This window comes from Galleria mellonella, unplaced genomic scaffold, assembly GCF_026898425.1.
Source record: "Galleria mellonella isolate WM207_F2 unplaced genomic scaffold, CSIRO_AGI_GalMel_v1 utg78, whole genome shotgun sequence".
Taxonomy (NCBI): domain Eukaryota; kingdom Metazoa; phylum Arthropoda; class Insecta; order Lepidoptera; family Pyralidae; genus Galleria; species Galleria mellonella.
This window is the reverse complement of record NW_026442151.1, coordinates 58,156-80,165: the sequence shown is the minus strand read 5'-3', so window position 1 is coordinate 80,165 and position 22,010 is coordinate 58,156. Positions and strand designations below refer to the sequence as shown.

General features: G+C 32.9%; 2 protein-coding genes across 2 annotated transcripts; both read right to left on the bottom strand.

The window, feature by feature from the left end:
- Positions 1 to 560: 560 nt before the first annotated feature.
- Positions 561 to 6,015, bottom strand: LOC113517560 (uncharacterized). The gene is made up of 5 exons (XM_026902264.3): positions 5,828 to 6,015; positions 3,597 to 3,824; positions 2,117 to 2,249; positions 1,331 to 1,491; positions 561 to 1,054 (listed from the first exon to the last, which is right to left on the bottom strand). Exons 1-5 carry the CDS (start codon positions 5,927 to 5,929, stop codon positions 836 to 838), a joined length of 843 nt encoding a protein of 280 aa, XP_026758065.2. The 5' UTR covers positions 5,930 to 6,015; the 3' UTR covers positions 561 to 835.
- Positions 6,016 to 12,823: 6,808 nt separating this feature from the next.
- On the bottom strand, positions 12,824 to 16,960 carry LOC113517577 (uncharacterized). Its single transcript, XM_026902291.3, has 3 exons — positions 16,858 to 16,960; positions 16,170 to 16,619; positions 12,824 to 13,596 (listed from the first exon to the last, which is right to left on the bottom strand). Exons 1-3 carry the CDS (start codon positions 16,870 to 16,872, stop codon positions 13,489 to 13,491), a joined length of 573 nt encoding a protein of 190 aa, XP_026758092.1. The 5' UTR covers positions 16,873 to 16,960; the 3' UTR covers positions 12,824 to 13,488.
- Positions 16,961 to 22,010: the final 5,050 nt, after the last annotated feature.

The window sequence follows — 22,010 nt, the reverse complement described above, 5'->3', positions numbered from 1 at the left end:
AATCTCATTACAAAATCAAAACTGCTGAACTGATATTAAGGAAATTTTGTTATCTTTGTCATCTCTAACTTGAGAGATAAAAGTTTTTACCTGATAAGAAAAAATGTAGTGGATCTACTATGGGTTCTGGGTCCATTTTTTTTTTTTTTTTTTAACATAACATTTCTTTCTGGACAAGCTAATGAGTTTATAAAAAAATTAGAACATTTTTATTATTTATTGAAATATGGGTCAATAAAGATATAGATATCTGTTCAAATGTACAACAAGATTATGAAACTAAGTGTAGAATGGTTTGAGATAGGGTAAAATTATATTCTTAAAACTTACAGTCCATGACGTTTTCATACTTCTAGAATGGAAAGGATATGATATATCTATAGTTATCAAATAGGTATGCCAATTATATAAAATCATAGTGCAATCTCTGGAGGACAAATACTATTTTGAATGACCTCAATAGTTCTTAACAGGTAGGTACATTTGGGGAAAGGCATTGTTAATAACTATTGGCCCCTAATTGGTGGTTAATAAAAACATTTTTAAAAAACATAAATAACTTTAATTAAAAATATTTTATTCAGTTATAAAAACGTTACATACACTTACTTATACTACAAGGAATGGCAGTCAAACTTGCTGATAAAAAACATTTTCAGCTTTACAAAAGCGCGTTGCAAACTTATAGACATGAAAAACATTAGCATTGGACGCTTAGTTCTTGTGGACTAAAGGTCTGATCTTATCGTAATCGAAGAACATTAATATACCTACTCAAGATAGTTGTGACAAGGAAATGGTAGGTATTTATCATTAAAAAGAAAAATATTTTATTCTAAACAGTTTTAACACTAACAATTCTTCCTCCACTTAAAATAACATACGCACAATTGTCTGTAGCAACAATAGCATTTATGCAAGATTCCAAGTTGAGTTCTCCAGCTGCCACTAATTGGTCTTCAGCTATCTTCCACCGGCGAACATAACCATCCCATCCACCAGTAAAAGTATACTCGCCGTATACTGATAAGCTTGTCACTATCATGTCACTTACCTGTTGAAATATCAGAGGTCAATAAAATGTCTATTATTTTATATAGTATATTTCAATATCAATTCCTTTTTATTATATTCTACTAAAGTATTCTATAATTTTGTTGAAATTAACACAGAAACTTTTCATAAAATTTGTTTAAATGGATATAACCAATTAATCAATATTTGATTTGTACTATTTTTGGATATCAGCAGTGTCTTGTGTTCAGCTTACATATTCTTTTTTTTTTTTTTTTACATTTAAGTAAACAGGTAGAACACAGTCTTTATATACCTTTACTTCATGCAGTTGTTTAAATTTTGTCTGTGAAGTAGCATCATGCAATTTTAAGACATTACCACCTCTAGCCATTACTAAAAGATGCGATCCTGTTACTCGCAGTGGTGCAGATCCTTCCATAGTATGACGAGTTACAAACCGAGTTCTTGATTCATCTGAAAACAACAAACAAATGATTAAAATATATATTACCTATTAAGATTTTTTTACAAAAACAACCTTATTCTTAACAAAAGTTCTATTCTTTCTACACTAATATAAATCGTTTCGTCTAAAATTTCTATATACTGTAATCATTAAAATCGGTTCAGAGTTAGTGAATATAAAGTTTAAGAAAATTTTAAACATACTGGGGTCGATGTCGATTTTGAAATAGGTACAAATTTTTTTATACCTCGAAGATAGCAAACAAGCATATAGCCCGTATGATAGTAAACAGTTACTGTAGGCTTTGGATGCCAGTAACACTTAGGATGTCCTTAACCTAAGAAAAACTTATTTCACCGTTTTTGAAGAACCCTATACTGTAGTCTCTAGGGAAATCCCCGGTATTCATTTCACTCATTCCACAGCCTGAGCGTTCGTAGAAGGAAACTCTTCTCAAACCGCACAGATTTCTACTAAAAATTTAGTTTATACTGGTCCTCGGAAAAATCATTTCGCTGTAGTATAAAATTTTGATTTTAGAAATAGAGAATGATGCTTCAGTATCGACTCCGCTGTTAAATAACATTGGAAATCTTTTTTAAGTCGCTTAAATAGTCAACTATAGGTACTTACCTGGTTTGATTTCTGTCACGGTAACATCTAGGTCTCGTACAGTAAACAGGAATGGAGAATAAAGCCACAAGTCTTTTACCTCTTCTAATACATTATATCGAGCTATTTCTTTGTTATTTTCAAATACAATAACCTAAAATAAATAAAAAACACCTGTTAGAAGTAATGAGTAAAATATAGCGTTAGGTATCTTAATACAGAGTTACAAGAAAGACGTCGTAAACAGTATAGTTTCTCAGACAAATATATTTTTGTCGATTTTGTTAGTATAGTTTAAATAATTGGTTTGATTTAATTTTTTTGGATACAATTAAGTTTTATTTGAGAAATGTGTTTTTTTACAAATGCAAGTAGCAAGTATAGTAACAAAAAACTGACGGCCCACCTGATAAACAGGAATACTTATAATCGTCATCTACAGCCATACTATAACATACTATAACTTGTATCCTTCATACACAATACTTAACCAATATAATCATGGATATACCTACATATGTAGTCATATGTATGTCCATAGTTCTATTGACATTTCTCATTCTTAATTTGTCAGTCTCTAGTGACTAACTCTAGTGTTATTATTTATTATGTAACCGATTTCACATGGTATTAAAACTGAACCAAAACAACAACGTTCATATTGCGACTTCATTGCAAGTATGAGTAGGTACTATCAAGCAAAAAATCAGGTAAGCAAAAAATAATTCGTTCGTATTACTGGATCGCCTGTTAAGTAATGATAGAAAAATTACCTATCAAGCGCTCCAAGATATTCAGCAATCTATGGGACTAGGTTCGTTGGAAGTTCCCCTCCGTGATATAAACCCAGAAAATATAAATGAGGAATAAAATAATCAATGTAACTTAAAGGATCGACAAGCTGAAATAACAATGGGCTGATTATGTAGTTCTGTAATGTGCAATGAATATCTATTGCGAAAAAAGTTTCTCGAGTGGCGACTTAGTACAAGCAAATGCAGTGTAAGGCAACTCCCAGGATAATATCAGGAGGATTAAAAAAATGTTACAGATCAATGGATACAGGTGGCTTAGGATCATAATTTATGATAGAAAGGGAGCAGAAAAAGAATAAGATGGATGGATACTCTTACCACAGGATAGCTACCACTTTCCATCAGGCGGACCGTCCGTAGAATTCCTGTTTGCCATTCTGAGTTGCAAAAAAACTCATGATAATGAAGCTCAATTCATGAATATTATAATTTTCCATTTTCTTTTTTACAGTATTCTTATTTATACCGATACACATTGCGTAAAAAAATATTCTCTATTTTATTCTATGATTGACTGAGAAAAAAGCCAATCTGTCATATTTACAGTTAGGAATTCTATTTTTAAATTGGCCGGTAATCGGTATATGTTTTAATATCTTAAAATAACCTTAAACTATCTTTTTAACTCATTAAACAATGAAATAATTATGAACATGTATTATAATATAATAATATATATAACTTACATTTCCATTTTCATCTCCTGCGTAAAGACCATTATCAAATACACGTAACGTGCCTATGTCGGCATCAGCTGCTTGTAATTCAGTAATTTTCTCTCCTTCCGCCGACCACACTCGTATTCCACCATCGTTAGACGAAGAGTACACGTTGCCATTATGAGCAGCTATTGCAAAAATTTGGACACCGTGGGCAGCCCAGGCGACAGCGGGAGACAAATCGGCGTTGAACGACTAGGGTAAGTACAGTAAATTTGGGGAAAGGAATCGTTAGTAATGGGATCTAACAGCTCCATTGCTAGCAATGTAGCCTATCAAGTCGACGCGGTTCCCCCTGGAAACCATCATGATTATTTCTCATGAAATTCTTCACGATGGGCTAACTGAGCTGCTTTTATCCTCACGAATCACCTCTCACAGATGCCCCGTCAGTGTATATCGATAGCGCAGGCGGGGTTACCACTCCATTTTCATCCATTAAAAAAAATACTGTAAATAAAAAGAAAATCAATCGCTAAAAGTGTATAAACGCTTCACTTCAGAACTACTGCACTTTTTCGACTAATTCTTTTTTGTTGTATTTTTAATTGTTAGAACAAGGTTTGTGTGAAGCAAAATGTTTGAAAAATCGTACGGGATAACTATACTAGGGTGAAACCAGGACGGGTAGCTAGTATTAAAGAAATACCACTAGACACATCTACAGCGCCATCTAGTGCCAAATTAAGCAAAGCTTTTCGATGGATGCTAGACATAAACAACTACTACAACTTGTTTGAGGTATCAAGAGATGAATGCCCTCTAGTATCAAGAGTAGACTAGAGCGCCTTCATTATACATGCAGGTCTCTCAGATAAGTTAGGTACTAAATGACAGACTGGTCTCATAGAAATTTTATCAAATTCAAATCATCTTTATTCAAATAGACTTGTTTACAAGCACTTTTAAATCGTCATTTTTTTTTAAATCTATCGCAGGGTTAGTTAAGTTGTTATCTGTTGAGAAGTGCCCGCAAAAAACTCAATAGTTACTCTTTTAAATCTCTGTTAACATTACGTGTATTTATTTAACTGTACTATGTCTAAAATTACATGGTCATTAAAAAGCCCGTGCATGATCGACTAACATCTTGCACGCTTGTCATTTAAGTAATCGTTTAGAGTGTAATAGGCTTTGTTTAATAACAGTTTTAAATTTATTAAAAGGTAGAACCAAAATATCTTTAGTTACCTTATAATAAAATTTAATGCTCGTTCCCATAATAGACCTATTAACTTTTTCTAAACGACACTTCAGAACAGCAGGTTTGTATTTGTATCTAGTGTTAAGATTATTCAGATCGCTGTTTGTAAGAAACAGTACACATGAATCTTCCTGTATATATACAATTAACTTACAGTTAATACAATCTTAATTCTTATTCGTAGCTAGTATCTATACGTATTTGAAAACTTCAGAGAACACCAGTATATATATTTTTTCATTAGCATTAATATTATTACATCTAAAACCAAATTTTGTTTAGATTATTTCTGTAGCAGTTCAGCCCAATCTATCATTGTGAAGTGTGATAACTTATTCATTTTGTTCTTTTCAGTTTTAGTTGTAAGGTTTTATGTATTTGTTGTTAAGCGTGTTGAGTCTCCCCATCCGAGAAATAGGTATTGGCGACCCGCACGCATGCTAAAGGTAAAGGAGTTAAGGGGCCGCCTGAAAATCAGCGCTATATAAGTACTTCTCGCTGGAGCTGTACATATATAGCAACAGCTGAGGCGGCTCCTATTACCAGCAAAATTAATTGTTTTTTTTTCTTTTTATTGTTTTAATTTTTTATTTTCTTAATACTGGTAATAAAGGTTACCTATCTATCTATCTATCAATCAATGAACCAAGAAGTCACTGGAATAATGCAAACAAGTATTTCGTAGATACCCAGTCAGTAGATGATATGGGATGATGTTCCAGGAGATGTTGGACTTTTTTTAAAATACTAGTCTACTTCTTACCATAATTATGTTATAAAAAAAGGGAAAACGCCTAAACAGGTCACACAGCACAGAACTACATTTTTATGTAACTTTATGTAACTGAACATTCTTGATTAGTTAAGTACTATTTGAAATTAATAAAATTTATATATTTGTATCACAGATATGCACAAAACATTAAATAGTATGTGATAACATGCACATTTTCTTTATACGCAATGATTTGTTGATACGCTATTGACAACTTACTTTTATAGAGCCATCATCTGTACCGACAAATAATTTATTATCCCACGCAATTACGCATGGTTCACTGTTGATCTTTGTTTCAGCGACAACTTTCAATGACATGATTAAAACTTAATTATTGATTTGTCCAATATATAGCGTCTTTTCTTAGTACGATATTACTAGAAACTACTGACAAGTCTCATCCCGTTCACATATGGGACCAAAATAGTTTGTGCAGGCGTACGATGACCTTTGTTTACTAAAGTTAAAAACATTCTAGACGCGTCTGGATTTTGGTTCGAAATATTTTTCATATCTGAGTTATTAGTACCATTCCATGTTACATAAATAGGTTATAATATATGAAATGATAATACAACCAGCCAAAATTTTATTGTACTTAATCATTAAGAGAGCAAAGCAATTTTCTAATAATAAGTTAATAGCGATGTCTACGTAACTTGAAATACTTACGTATTAACAAGGCGTCCTAGCTTCGCTTGGACGAAAACATATTTTAACATATACTGTACCTATCTAGTCTCTAACTTGGGTACTCGAGATAGGAAATTCTAAAACAATTAAATAACGCATAATCTCTAATGTTGTGGCTTAGTTCATAACCATCATCACTATCATCACTACATAGTATAAAACAAAATCGCTGTCGCTGTCTGTCCGTCCCTATGTATGCTTAAATCTTTAAAACTGTGCAACAGATTTTAAAACGGTTTTTTTTAGTAGATAGAATGATTGAAGAGGAAGGTTTTAATATATAATACATGCATAATATTGTAGAGAAACACTGATAAATTTAGAGGTTTCTAATGTGATGTCGTTAATAAACACATTTTTTTACGCTTACATTCCAAACGCTGGCTAAACCCCCCGAGATAAATCTATATAATGTACTATAGTATTATACATCTTAAAAAGGTCAACAAAAAAAGTCCGCGATAGTATATGTCTATCTCTTAAGGATAACCCACAATAACCAATTTTATCCTTTACATTTTACGGAAAAAAATGGCTTTTTTACGAAGTGATTTTAAGCAATACAGCATTAATTTTTATCCAATTAAGTACCTTAAATATATTGTCCATTTAATATAGATCAATATGGCTCTTTACAACATGTAATTTAAATAAATATTTCCAAAAATATTACAGATTTAAAATGAGGGAACATAGCAGTGCGGCGGTCCCGGCGCGGCCGGCGGCGCGTGCCTATAAATAGCGCGCCGAATAGCACTTTATCATGTTTGTATTATCTAATGACAAAAAAGCTGTAAACATTGTTTATAAGGACATTCTTTAGTAAGTAGGTATATTTAATATCAGCACTGCACCCGTGCGAAGCCGGGGCGGATCGCTAGTATTCTACTAATTTCAGAAAGAGACTACTCAAAAGTCATCTGCATGGATAGGTACCTCGGTCCAACTTGTGTTTCTGTCGCTTGCATGGCTGCTTGGGTTAAAAGATTTTTTTTTGTTTTTTCTTTGTTTCATAGCAATGAAATTATAAAGTGCAGAGGTATAGTAGTTTCGTTTTAAGGCAAAGGGTTTGTTAAAATGTAGTCTAAAACCCCCATTGCTGGCAATATACCCTAAAGGTGGGTCTCCACGCGGTTACTTATGGAAATCATCGCGGTTAAACCTTGTTGAAATGACCATGATAGGCCAACTGATCTAGTTTCATCTTCACCCATCATTCCTTACTGGTGCCCTGTCAGCGTATACCGAGACTGCAGGCGATGTTTCATTATCACCTATTTAAAAAAAAATTGCTTAATTTTAGGAATGGCAACGTATGAGAAGTTACCATGGCTATCATAATGTTTTGTGACATCCATGGTGCAGTTCACATATATAGACTACGGTTACTACATTTTATCATTTCGTCAGATGGGCCTTCCGCGTCAGTTTGTTTACCAGTTGCATAAAATAAAATAGGTACTTTCAATTAGATATAAAATTATTTATGTAATTATTCATTATGTAAGTACATATTAATTGATTACTTAACTATGTTACAGATCTTTAATATATCTATGTCAAGCTTTAGACAGTTTCACGGTTCGTTACTAGAATACTGTACAGGTCGACCGGAATATCAATTTCACATTCGACAGGAGTATATACTGCGCAACATTTCCATAGTTGCACTCACTAACATTTCATAATATAATAGACCATAAATTTAAAACAATGGTAACTTGTATATAATATGGAGTTCCCACTCAGTAGCCTATAATAGGTACCTACCAAATTTATGTCGTTACCTAACCTTGACTTGCGGAAGCGCTCACATAACATACGTGGTAGGTGCCCGTAATAAGTATATGCGGTCAACGCGGCATTCGTTCATAGAAAAATTACTATAATCATAGGTAGATAAGTAGACACGTAAAAGTGAAAATGCTGAACTGCTCAGTTGTAACAATACCGTGAGACTCCTTCGTCGTGCTATTGTTGTATTTATAATTACATCAGGCCAAAGCCGGTATTCGAATATTTGAAGGCTAGCCGGTACATCCAATTTTCTTCAATTATGTAATTTCACAATACACACTTCCAAATCTTTACAGTAGACATTGAGAAAAACAAATTAAAAAATAATTTTAAATATGCTAACATCGAGGTACTAAAGAATTCACCTCTTCTATACGCCAATTCCTAAAATTGCCTATCTTATATTATTATGTAAGTAGATATTCTGTAAAAACAAAATAATAATAAGTAATAAGTGTAATAGTCTCTCCTGAAAGTGTTAAAAAAATGAAAGTCCTACTACTAGGCACGGTTCTCTACCTGTACAAAATAAAGTACCATTAATACGTTTTTATAATAGATGAATATTGACTGGTGCATCCGCCTATACTAACGATATACATTGGCTGGGCTTTAGTGAAGGATGAAGCGACGAGAATAAAGTCAGATCAGTTAGCCCGTCGCGATGCGTCGCGGCAATCAGGGTGTACCGCGTGGAGGTGTACGTTTTTTTAATGGGTGACCCCACCCGCGCTATCGGTATACACCGGCAGGGCACCAGTGAAAGATGATAGGTAAAGTAGGTCGGTTAGCCCATCGTGACTAATTCAACAAGAATTGTTCACGTTGGTCTCCAGGGGGAACCACGTGGAGGTCGACATAATAGGGCATATTGCTAGCAATGGGGCTATCAAACTTCATTACTAACAATCCCTTTCCCCTCGTGGAGGTGTATTGCTAGCAATAAAGACTTACCACCTCATTACTAACAATCCCTTCCCCTTACTATTACCATGTTAATCAGGCGACTTGTTAGGTTTAGTTTCGAGTTATTTCTCTGTTGCACTAGTGATAATGAGCAACATTTCTTAAAGGGAGGGGGAGTGATTATTAGTAACAGAACTAGTGACCCCATTGCTAGCAATTTCCAAATTTGAGAACCATCATTGTTAATTTTTTATGAATTTATTCGGATAGGCGATGCTGCTGCTTTCATCTTCATCTAGGGACATTGGTAAGGGATGACCCTTACCAATGTCCCGCCAGTGTATATCGATAGAATGGGATACAGGTGGGATTACCATTCCATTATCAACCATTAAACAACACTTCTTACAACATGCTTTGGATGGAAAGAGATGATGATCGTATTCTATTTTTTACACCGTCATATATTTTTTACTAACTTGTAAGTTACTTTCAAATCTTGGATGTCGGAACAAACTTTGTAAAGTGTAAGAAAAAATAGGAATAAAATCTTAATTCGCGCTGGCAAACTAGCTGCTCTACGTGGTAATAATAAATAGTGGCTTATATCTTTCTTTTATGAAATAATATCCGATTTCACCAGTCAAAGGTTATTTACTATAATAATGGTCATTGAAATAAAGCTGCAAAAATGTATTCTTATAACTAACAAATAAATTGTAACAACTAATAAATATTCCCATACTAAGTATTAGATTTTGTTAGACGTAGATATGTAAGATGATACGGCATCACTTTCTTTAGTATAGGTTTTTGTAGTAATTTTTGTAAAAGGATTACTTTTTTTATTGTTTAAAAAATAAATAAATATTTGTTACCTATTCGTTAATTGCAAATGATATAAGCGATTATCTTATAGATTAAACATATTGTCTGCTTTTTTTTTATACAACTGAGAATGGCAAACAAGCTGACGGCTTACCTGATGGAAAGTGGTAACCGTCGCCTATAGACATAAGCAGTACCATGGACATAACAGAGTATACTGTTTCGCCCATGATACCCCCCATGCATTGCCATTCCTGAGGACTCAGGTGTTATTCCTCTGTATCCAGTAAATTCACTGCTATCCTAACTGCCTACAGTCTACCTAGTTTACTAGTTTACTTAGATTAGATTAGCACTGATTTAATTTATAACTGATAGACACGCTGCTATTCAAGTAGAAGAGCGTTTTCTGATATTCTTTATGCACCTCTTGTCTTAGGTGGATTCTTTTGTTAAGATCACAAAGTAGCGGAAGTAGGTATTTAAATGTTATTCCGCGATATTGGCTATTGATTACGAATAGAATTGTAAGAAGTTGTACTAAAGGGTAATTTTGCATTTATTAAAAATATTATTAAAACTTATATTATGTGTATATATTTGAACAAAATGCTAAAAGAATTTATAGTCATAAAATCTAATTGGAACTACGTGGGCGATGAATAGTTTCTTTATCTGCATTTCAGAAGATGTTAAAATTATCAACCTGCTTTATTGGGTCAGCAGATCCAAAGAGCACCAGACATTAATACAGAATCGTATCAAATTAGATAGTGAAAGTTTTAATAGAAATGCAGAAGAAATTGCGCCAAACAAGAATGCAATTTCTGCAATTGGTGGAACACATTTTTCGACATCGGGATGTCATTATACAAAAATACCTAGTACATGTGAGATCGTGTATTGTTGTGCAGTGCCTAGTATTATTGCTACTCATATAAGGGCTTCAATGTACTCGTAATTTACCGAACGACGTCTTTTTTTACGCAACACATTCTCAATAAGTAACACTCAATATTAAAGTATTGCTTGAATATATACTCAATATAATTGATATTAAAAAATCTCGAAATGCATTTCGTCAATCCCTCTAACGATCGAGTACACTCTTATTGTGTTATTTTAACCAATGCTCTTTAGTTGATCAATACATTTGTAGCAAATATTTTATGTAATCACCTACTAAGTGTTTACATAGACTTCAAAACCCATATTGTGTAATAAGTCTGCGACAAAGAATGTTCTTTCTATGACTAAAATTACCATTTTGTGCATGATTCACATGTTTTCGCTTTTAGCGCGTCACTAATCAGGGTCTAGTAACCACTAGTTAACACCTTTCGTAACACGCTGAAAAACAAATTTTCCTTCATAAACGACTGAAGTGGGATAGCTCAATTAAAAAGCAATATTCTATCCTGATGCCTGAAGGTAGACTAAACACGGTATATTTTGCTAGAAATAGAACCACTATTTCTCTCATATATCATAATAGGTGTCTTTAATGAATGATAATGAAATGATAACCTCGCCTGTACGCTGGTAGAGTACTAGTATGAAATAATAAATATCCTCATTTATTATTTGTCACTAATAAAGCAGGTCACTTAGATCATCCGTCACGATGATCAACAAGAATTAACCATGATGGTTGCCAGAGGGAACCGCGTGGAAGTCTACCTAAGTGGTTATATTACTAAAAAAAAGGCTGTTAGACCCATTACTAACATTACCTTCGCTGCAATCGCGATAGGATATTTTCAGATCAGATAGCTGCTATCTACCACTTCCACATATTGAGGATTAAAAAAAATTCCAACATCTAAAAATAAATAACATAGATGTATACATTAGCTTATTTGAATATTTTTTATGGAATTTCAATCTTAAGAGCAACGTAGACATTACGATTCACGGTCTAGTGGTCTATGAGTCGTCGAACTAAATGATAGGTAAACCGCCCTTATCTTTCTAATTTTAATAAACAGTAATTATTTTTTAACTTCTGTGTTCTTGTAGGTAGATACATAAATATGTTGTTTATATATTAATTCAAATATATTATCAAGAGAGAGAGAGAGAGAGAGAGTACCAGGGTCTTCCTAGCGACGCACAAAATATCCATTTTAAGTTTCCTATCTTTACAGTGATGATAAACACAATAGGAACGAATTGTACGCAGCCATGTTGGGCATTTTTTAACGGATAATAATGGAATGGTATCCCGGCCTGCGCTATATACATATATATTCTGGCGGGGCACTAGTGAAAGATGATAGGTGAGAATGAAAGTAGATAAGATGACCCATTGTGACGAATTCATAAGAAATTGGCCACGATGGTCTTCAGGAGACAGGGAAGAGGTCGATCAGTTCGGGCATATTGCTAGTAATGGGGCTATTTGTCTTCATTGTTAACAATTCCTCTCTGTCGTTGAATTTTCATATATGACTGTGTCTAGAATTTATTACTGTTTTAGAAAATAAGAAATTATTTTAAAAATACCAAATTGGGGTAGGGTATATATGTAAACTACTGATTAAACTAGTTACAAATTTGTTTAACCTAAAAGTAAAAATTATCAGATCTACGAAAAGGCTTAATATAGTTTTAACCAACGCTGGCTTAGTGTTCTTGCTGGTTCTGGGCAAGTTTTTAATGGTACCCTCTCCCTAAAAAAAGTCTATATCCATTTAAATATCACCCACACTGAATTTAACATGTAATGGGATAAAACAAGATCATCACATATTTTGATGTGGCCCACATCGAATTCTATATCGCCTAAATCAAGTCCAACGGATCCAATATGTATATGTGCAGATTCCTAAAATAAAGGTCATCGCCCATTTCGATATAGAACTTAGACCCCTCCCCCTGGATTTCGCCACTCTATTCCCCGCCCCCTAAGGTCGATGTTGTTTCTAACAAAAACACTTAGTTGCGGCTGGAGAACAAAATTAAAAAAAAAAAAGATTTTTTATAAAACATTTTATTGTATAAAATAATATATTTACAAACAAGGACATCAATTTGATGCAAAATAAAAATTAACATTGCAGCACAGTGCACAGTCATCACAATGCTAGTGGTCACCGCACCCGTCCATCCTCTAAAATATCTAAACTCTCCTGATAAGAGTCCTTTCGTCACAAAATTAGAAAATCTCTTTATTTCACTTCATTAAAAAAGGAAAGAAACGTATTTTATGTGAATGCGAATGCTTTTCTTTAAATTTGATAATTTAATTAGTATTACATAAAACATCAATATTAATAAAATAATCAAATTTGAAACTAAGCATTCGTATAATAACAAATATAATAATTATTTTTCTATTAAAAATCCATCTAAACAATATAATCAATCACGGCTGTCAAATTTGTACTTACTCGTTATACCTACAGTGAAAGTAATTACGTAAAGCGTAGTAAATTTTATAACTATTATAGCTATTTTATAAGTAATTGATTATAATTACATATATTACGTAAGTATAACATCATTGATTTACAAATCGACGACCCTGTTACTGCAGTAATCAAAACTAACAACTACAGTAATTATGCTATATATCTACTTAATATGTATGAAATAACTTTTGGTAGATATTTAAGAGGGGAGGGTCACGAAAGTATGCCAACAAATCCGGTTCAATAAGAGCTTCCGCCAGATGGAGCGCCGTACTCGGAGGAAGGAGCCGATGCGGGAGCGCCATACTCAGCTGCCGGGGAAGCAGCCGCAGGATATCCCTCTTGTTTCTAAAAAAAATATTTCATACAGTAACATTATTACTTTATACTGTAATGCCATAATGTACAATAGGTACCTATGTGACAAAAGATACCTAATTATGATGTTATATCACAGCCCACATACTTATAGCTCGATGGATGTGAGCCCCACCCGCTAACGCCAAAACGAAAATAATTTACACGCAAACCACAATTTAATGTACGTAACACATAATGGCAGCGACATTAAAAACATTTGGTCTACATTCACAATGAATCTAGGTCCACAGTCACATTCCCAGAGAACAATACAAAACGGTTAACAGTACGGTCTGGACCTAATGACGGAAAATGTTGCTTTTAGAAATACGTTGCGTTACATCGTGTAGTAATTTCTGACAACAGTAGTATCCTCTATTGCGTCAATGTAATAATAATAGAGCGCCAAGCACATCAGGTCAGGTAGATAATGTTTCCTTGATCACGTCAGGAAATATTCACTCACACTTTCACAAGGTAAGTATGGGCATATCCCCGTGTTGTCTGTAATCTATCAAGTAATTAAAAATCTTCCTCAGTAATTAACGAAGTGTTCATATTGACGGCATTAAGATTCTAATCAATAGATTCAAACCATTTATCAAGATTACTTTTACTGTATTACTATTATTAACACTCATCTTTCTAATCGGGGTAGACAGTAAATCTAAACAGATCACTTATTTCCCTTAAAAGATCTATGCCTAATATATAGCCGAAAGTTACAAAATAATGTAATATACAATGAGATAAGATAGACACTATATAATAATATTTTCTAAAACTGAATATTACTGTAAACTTTGGAGATCGACGTTCCCTAAATGCTTGCACTATCTCTTAAATAATTTAATTTTAGAAATAGAGTTGACAGTGGCATATCAGAACCAACCTAATATTTCAACGAACTACAAATCAAGAGTTTTGTTAAAAAATATAAACAATAATTAATAATAATTATGATCAGTATAATATTTTTTTGAATAGAATAGAATACATTATTTGCTTTGAATAGGTAATGACAAAAATCTTATACATATATATTCTTCTTTGTCTATATACTTACAGATTGATTCCATAGAAATTTATTCAAAATTGGTTCAGTAGTTTAGTTTTTAGATTAAAATGTTTTTTTTTATGGAACACAACTTTAAATTTTTTACATTACCTGTACACCATAGCAAACAAGATAAATTGGCTAACTGTCACCTATAGATATGAACAGCACCATAGACGAAACTGAATACACAATAAAACACTGTGATGCCGACTCCTCATGTATCCCATTCCTGAGAACTAATTTTCTTCACGTATAACAAAAAAATAATTGCTTCACTTATCTACCCATTAAGTGAAATAAACTTATTAACCCATACAAGGTAAAAATTCGACTAGAAGTACTATAATTAAATCATTTACCAGTGTTTAATCTGAGTTATGTACAGTAAAGATTTTACAATACAATACAATAATTAAATGTAAAAATAATAGTCGGATTTTGTTAAGTTGGTGTCGATTCTGAGGTGCCGTTCTCTAATTTTAAATTGTTAGTTTAGCGAAATAATTGCGTTACGGATCATTAAAAACTAAGTTTAACGTATTTCTTGCTGAAATCTATTTATTTATCTATCTATTTATTTAATTCGTAACGGCTCTTAAAATAAAAATTTGATGTAATATCAATATCAAATTTCATTTTATATAATATAATGTTACTTCGAATTCGACTCTACGATGTATTAATAAGAAATTTTTAATTTAACTTAAGTAATATAATTTTACGATGTTTACGCTCTTCTAAATAAGTAATGATAAACTGAATGATATGTACGCCTATACGAAATTAAGTTTACTGTTTAACAACACAGACCACAACAGCCATATGGTGGCCTTATTTTAATAAAATCTAATTTTTACTACCAGCAATGAGTCAGGGCCAGGCTATAATAAGCATTTAGGACACGATCAGGTAACCTAAAAGTTCCTGATAATACGTATCGTCAATTATGTCAAGAAGTACTATAAGGTTTTATAAAAGACTAAAAGTTAATAATTTAATGTTATTATTTATATATCAGATATCTCTCGTTTGTTTTATAAAATGTTCAATCATGCAGGTTTTATTATTACCGTAAATATATTTTTATTATTTTTGGTGACACTTTTGTTTATTAATTTAAATTACATAAAATTACGGAATCCTAATAAATAACTTAAAAAAGGTAGCCTGGTAGAGATCGCTTTAAGCAATAAGTCCGCCCATTATATTTTTTTTTCTGTGTTATTATTTTTTGTAATTATTTATATTGAAGTATTATTTGAAGTTGACCATAACGAGTATTTATTATTATTATTAAAATATATCTCTCTTATTTGTTGTATTTGTAGGTAAAGTATGCAATAAAATATTTACTTAACGACCTGTGTAAAATACTATATGTACCCTTAGATACTTTAATCAATTGTGATATTCAATTTCAGTTTAAATTTCAGCAAAATTTTCATTTTCCAAAATCTTACTAAGTAATAATTATGGAATTGTTTAATAGATATTTGCTTACCTGTGTCTTGTATCTGATGAAGTAAACCTCAGGTTTAGCCGGTTGAGTCGGAGCTGGTGTTGGGATCACAATATCTGGTTGTTCCTCTGGTTTCTTCACCAAAACGTAGACAAGGGTCTTCTCCTCGTTCTGAGGCTGCAATGGGATAACAGGGGCAGTGGGTGTGGGTGGCGTAGGCGCCTTAATGAACACAATCTTGTAGTGTTTCTGCGGAGGAGGCACATGTATCTGTTTGCGGGGCGCTGGATATTCATTGTCTGGTGGTGGCACGTGGACGTATACATGCTTGTGGACTATTGGCTGCTGGGGAGGACCATATTGTGGGGCCGGAGCACCGTATGAAGAAGAAGGAGCGCTGTAAGACTGTGATGGCGCGCCGTAGGACGTTGGTGGCTCCGGCCGTGCGGCCACGCACGCTGCAGCCGCTACCAACACCAAAGATCTCAGCACCTGCACACACAAAGTTCCTCTTAAATGAGCACACAGAAATAAATGTAGTAATTTACTTTTGTATATAGAATCTTAACAAGGATGACAAATACGCGAGGACTATCATATATGCACTTCAACCCACTATCTCGACGATTCATCAAAATTATACAAATGCACTGTGACTCGATGCCACCAAATCACTAGATCAATTGAAGTTCTTATCACTGTTAAAGTTCTTAACACCACAGACACCTACCGTTTTATCACACATCCTGGGGTACGTATTAGAAGCGACTTTAGATAGTGTAGTGTCCAGCGATCTGGTGCCACCTGTGTTTATAAGAGATGCACGCTCTATATCCGGGGGAGGGGGCACTTTCGATGGTTCACATGGCTTGCGCAATGCGATGGGGCTCACGCGCAGCGCTGTCCTCCTCCTACTGACGGCCGCGAAGCGACCACGCTGCGCTGGTGCTCGAGGGCAGCACATTACAAAGAGGAATTTGTTTTATAATAATTTTATCTTCGTTTTTATAATTAATTTTATTTATAGCTTAAGACTCTAATTATTATTTTTAATAAATGTGAAAGTAAAATTATTTCTTTGTTTGATACCTTATAGCACCTTAACAGTTTAACCAATCACTATAAATATTATTATATTCGCTTATTATATGGGATGGAGAAGGATATAGGCTCCTTTTTATCCCGATCAGTAAACATATTCCGGTCACGCGGGCGAAATCGCCGGTAAAACCTAGTGCCTAATAAATCAACTATTAAAGCGTACAATTAATTATTTTAGGATTCAATACCTAAATAACTATTATATATTGTTCTATCTCTATATATTATCATTATCATTTAACCAGAAAGTCAAGTAATAAAAACTACTAAGACATGAAAATTATCTTACATTTTAAAAGTGATGGAAAACATCATTCAAAATTAACCAAGAGACACAGTTGGTGGGACAAAAACAACATAACAATCGGAAATTCGTTCAAATATCTTTTAAATTCCTTTAAATTTTTTACTTGTGAAAACTTGTAATTAACTCTCTGTCTTTACCATTGTTTTTTTAATGAAACTCTGTAGCTGTTGGTTTTCCTTCAATAAAAAATTAAATAAATAAAATTGCTTTTCTGTACGAATTAAAATAGCTTTGTCATTCAGCATATATATGATTTGTTATACCTATTTATATAAGCTAAATCATACACATTATTCAGTATCAGAAACTTACTATTATGGTTATGAGCTATATGACTTCCATGTCATACAATAATAATAACCTGCCATTGTCTTTTGGATTATGTAGGTTCTCAAGCGAAGCTGCATAAAACCACTAGCTGCTACTATAGTATTTGATATCATCATCATTGTCATTATCATCATCATATCAGCCTTTAACTGTCCACTACTGAACATAAACCTTCCCCTTGGGAGGTTTTGCCAGTAGTTGCCACGCTTGGCAGGCGGATTGGCAACCGCAGTCAGGCTTTAGAGATATTTTAAGAGGGACGCTGCTGCCCATCCCTCGCCCTCCCTTAGTCGTTTCTTACGACACGCACGGGAAAGAAAGGGATAGCCTATTCTATGCCGAGATTACACAGCCAAAAGGTATTTGATATATTATTATGTAATATAAACATGTAAGGTATATAAAGTATATCTAGCATACTAAATTAATTTTATTAATTTTATAAGAGGAAGATACATAATTATAAAAAATGCATATAATTATAAATCGGATAGATATTACAGCCGCGTAATGCTTACAACTATGTGGTTGACGTAATAGATACCTACATACAACAGAAAATCTAGCCAGGTGTGATGAAAGATCGCCTACCAATCGACTTGATCAAGTCGCATCCCAAAGGTGAAAAGTTGAATTCACTAGGTAAGTGTAGCGGTGAACGTTATGTACCTATGCAGTAAGATAGCACGGAACTGCGAGGTTAAATGTTAAATTCTGGTTGGGTATCTATGTGAGAGAGCGTGTTTCACACGAGCGGGCCCGTACCATATACCTAAATGCTCATCAGGAAAATATAAAATGTGTCTGGTGATTTTATATAAACTTTATCAAATAGCAAATCGTATCAGGCGGCCAGCAATGGTTAAGCGCCGTCAGTGTTATCCGATTCTCATGTCACCGTGACTTCATAATCTAAATATGGTTTTGTGTATAAAGTTAATACAAAAACTTTATATATCTATATAATAATTAGCATCATCATATCAGCTATTAATTGTTCACTGCTATTCATAAGCTTCTCCCATAACCGGAGTTTTGCCAGTAGTTGCCGCGCTTGGCAAGCGGGTCCGCTTTTGGTGATATTTTTAAAGGGACGATTATATATAAGTGTGCTTTGTGGCTATATTACCAATAATAATAATTCTATAATAAATAATTTATAATGGTTATAATTAAAATATTTTTACTCAATCCCGAGATAAACCATATTCTAGATTAACAAAAAATACTTCAAGTGATTATAAATTTATTTACTGCAGATAAAGCCATGCATAATATTATAGATATAAAAATTTGAATATTTGTTACTCAATCACACCTAAACAGCTGACAATTAAGAGATAAGTTAGTTATAATTGTTAGTTTTGTATTAAATCAAAATGTCAGGATGCGCTAATGCTCATTTTTCTGATAGATCTGGGGGTAACGGAACAATCCTGACAGGTAATATACCCGGACAACCTGGAGTTGTTGCTCATTTGGAGTTATGTGAATGGCACTCAAACGTTTAGCAACAACACCTCTGATTACACGCATTACACAGTAGGTATACATCTTCAACTCTAATGACTGGCGCGATACTTTAATATTTTATTGTGACGGCGAATGTTAATCTCTTCTTAGAACTTTCATGGATTTAAAAAAGTGTAATACTGTTTTGTATAATTTAAGTAAAATACCACATGGTACGATGCAAATGTTCGCATACATTGGTTGTAGTTGGTACAATGAGCCGTACAAAAAAAATAGATCAAATCTGATTGAAACCAGAAAGACTTTGAAAGACAAAGGGTTTCGTATCGTATAACGGAGAATATAGAATTCATTAGGTGAAGGCGGTTTCAAGAAAGTTTTTCTAAATAGAAAAAAAAAAATTTAAATTGATTTTAGAGACAAATATATTTTCTATTGTCCCGTTAAGACTGATTTTTATAGAGCCCCGTCAAAGGTTTTAAAAATATATTTGAAAGTCTCCAATCACTTCAAGCAGATTTAAGCCGCTCAAAACTTCAACTATATCTAATAGCCAATACATTATTTAAGTAAGGGAATTTTTTTTTAATTACGAATTTATGTCGGAACTCCCGTAATGCAAAAACAAGTGCATGTGTGAAATATTTAGATGTAAGAACTGAAATATTTAGATATAATAATGAAATTTATAAAATGTATCGATTTTTAGTTTAATTAGAGGTAAATAGCAACGTAATATAAAGCAAATAGATACGTTATTACTATATATTGGGCACTAATAGATACGGGTAAGAAAAAATAACTGTCTAATTTATTAATAAGTAAAAAACTCATAAATTAATTACAATTACCATATTAGCGTTTATTATCGCTTTGTTAAAGATAATACATATTTGATCGATAAAATTAAAACTCGACATGCCAGCGAAAGAATCTTTTAGACTTTTGGATTAATTAAATTATTAACAATGAATTAAATTTACTTAAGTTTCTTGGAGTTGGTCAAATTTAAATAGACAAAATATTTAACAAAAAATTATGGATATTTGTGATCTACTTCACTATTCAACTTTCTCAGTAACAATTTTGTAAAAATGTTCAATATTTATATAACTGTGAAGGTACATGTTACGAAATTACTCAATATGTCATATGTTAATTTTGTGTACCTATATTCAATTAGACATGGATTATGAATTTGGTTTTAATTATAAATATAGGTACCTTTTAATTTTAAAATAATAACAATAAAATCTATTGACATTTGAAAGGTGACAGCCCTGGTTTATCATCCCGTATGACGATTCTTTTAACCTCATGTCCAAAGTGAATAGAAATAACTAATATTTTCATATTTTTCTTTCAAATAATTAACCACGTTTTGGTTTATTATTATTTCAGCCGTTAACTGTCCACTACTGGACATAAGATTTGCCCATAAGGGAAGCTTTGCCAGTAGTAGCTACGCTTGGCAGGCGGGTTGGCAACCGCAGTTAAGCTCTTATTTTGTGAAGTAAGTGACTATTTCTAAATGATGTACTAAAGTAGGACATACAACAACAACAGTGAATACCGCATCCAATTTTATGCAATAATTTTACGTGATACACAAAACGTAACTTCTATTGCTTCTTCTATTAAGACCTCATATTTTTTTTTCTTAAAGTACAGACATCGTCTAGTTACAATTTTATTATATTAGGAAGATTGTTTACTTCCAAGTTTCCAATCTTATCTTTAAATACCATCTACATGAGGATCTGTACCATCGACAAACATTATATTCCCAAATAAAATTGTCTTTTATGTTCGCCTGGTCTGTGCAGGTTATAATTTTATGTAATATCCTTGGTTTTAATATGATTTACAATTTGCTGAATTTCAGCAACACACATATATTACCAGTACATATAGTGTCGTGTGGTCCCGACATAGAATGGGCTACTCCTTCGTTTCCCGTGGGAGTGCAGCAGCAATGGGCAGCAGCATTCGTCTTAAAACATCACCAAAAGCCTAACTGCGATCACCAAACCGCCTGCCAAGCGTGACAATTACTGCCAAATCTTTTCGTATGGGAAAGACAAGACAGTTCATCAATGGACTGTTAATTCCCGATATGATAATAATAATGTCGAAGGCTGTGGTCCATAAAGTACGGCAAACGTTTACCTGATTATGTGATAAAAAAAAAATAAGACAAGAATCTGCTTAGAAAAAATATTTGTTATTTTAAAACATTAAATACTTTTACCATTCTGAAGAATAATTAGATTAGTTTTATTACTCTCTTTCTTCCAAAATATATTTTTTTAACGACGGAAATACAACTTTATTTTCTATAATAAATAAGTTAATAATATTTTCATTTTCTGTATAATAATACAGAAAAATTATGTATTTATGACTTTCTTTCATTAATTGCGATAAACGTTGCAATATAATCTAAGGTAGCAATAAATGCCTACAACCACAAATGAAAAAGTAGCCTAGGTTTCTTATCGTCGTTTATACATAACTGAAACAATCATCATGGCATTGTTCAGCTATATCGCACAATTCATTATATTTAGTGATTATTACGCAATTTGTAAAAAATTAAGAATACATAAATAACAATAAATACTTGAATAAAACAATGCGTAAAAACTAATCACACGCATCAATTTATGTAT

Excerpts from the sequence above, each read along its gene's own strand:
- LOC113517560 (XM_026902264.3), bottom strand. The coding sequence starts at position 5,929 with ATGTCATTGAAAGTTGTCGCTGAAACAAAGATCAACAGTGAACCATGC. Across the intron at positions 3,825-5,827 it reads CAGATGATGGCTCTATAAAA|TCGTTCAACGCCGATTTGTC; the intron begins GTAAGTTGTCAA and ends TACTTACCCTAG. Across the intron at positions 2,250-3,596 it reads CAGGAGATGAAAATGGAAAT|GTTATTGTATTTGAAAATAA; the intron begins GTAAGTTATATA and ends TATTTATTTTAG.
- LOC113517577 (XM_026902291.3), bottom strand. Across the intron at positions 13,597-16,169 it reads TCATCAGATACAAGACACAG|AAACAAGAGGGATATCCTGC; the intron begins GTAAGCAAATAT and ends TATTTTTTTTAG.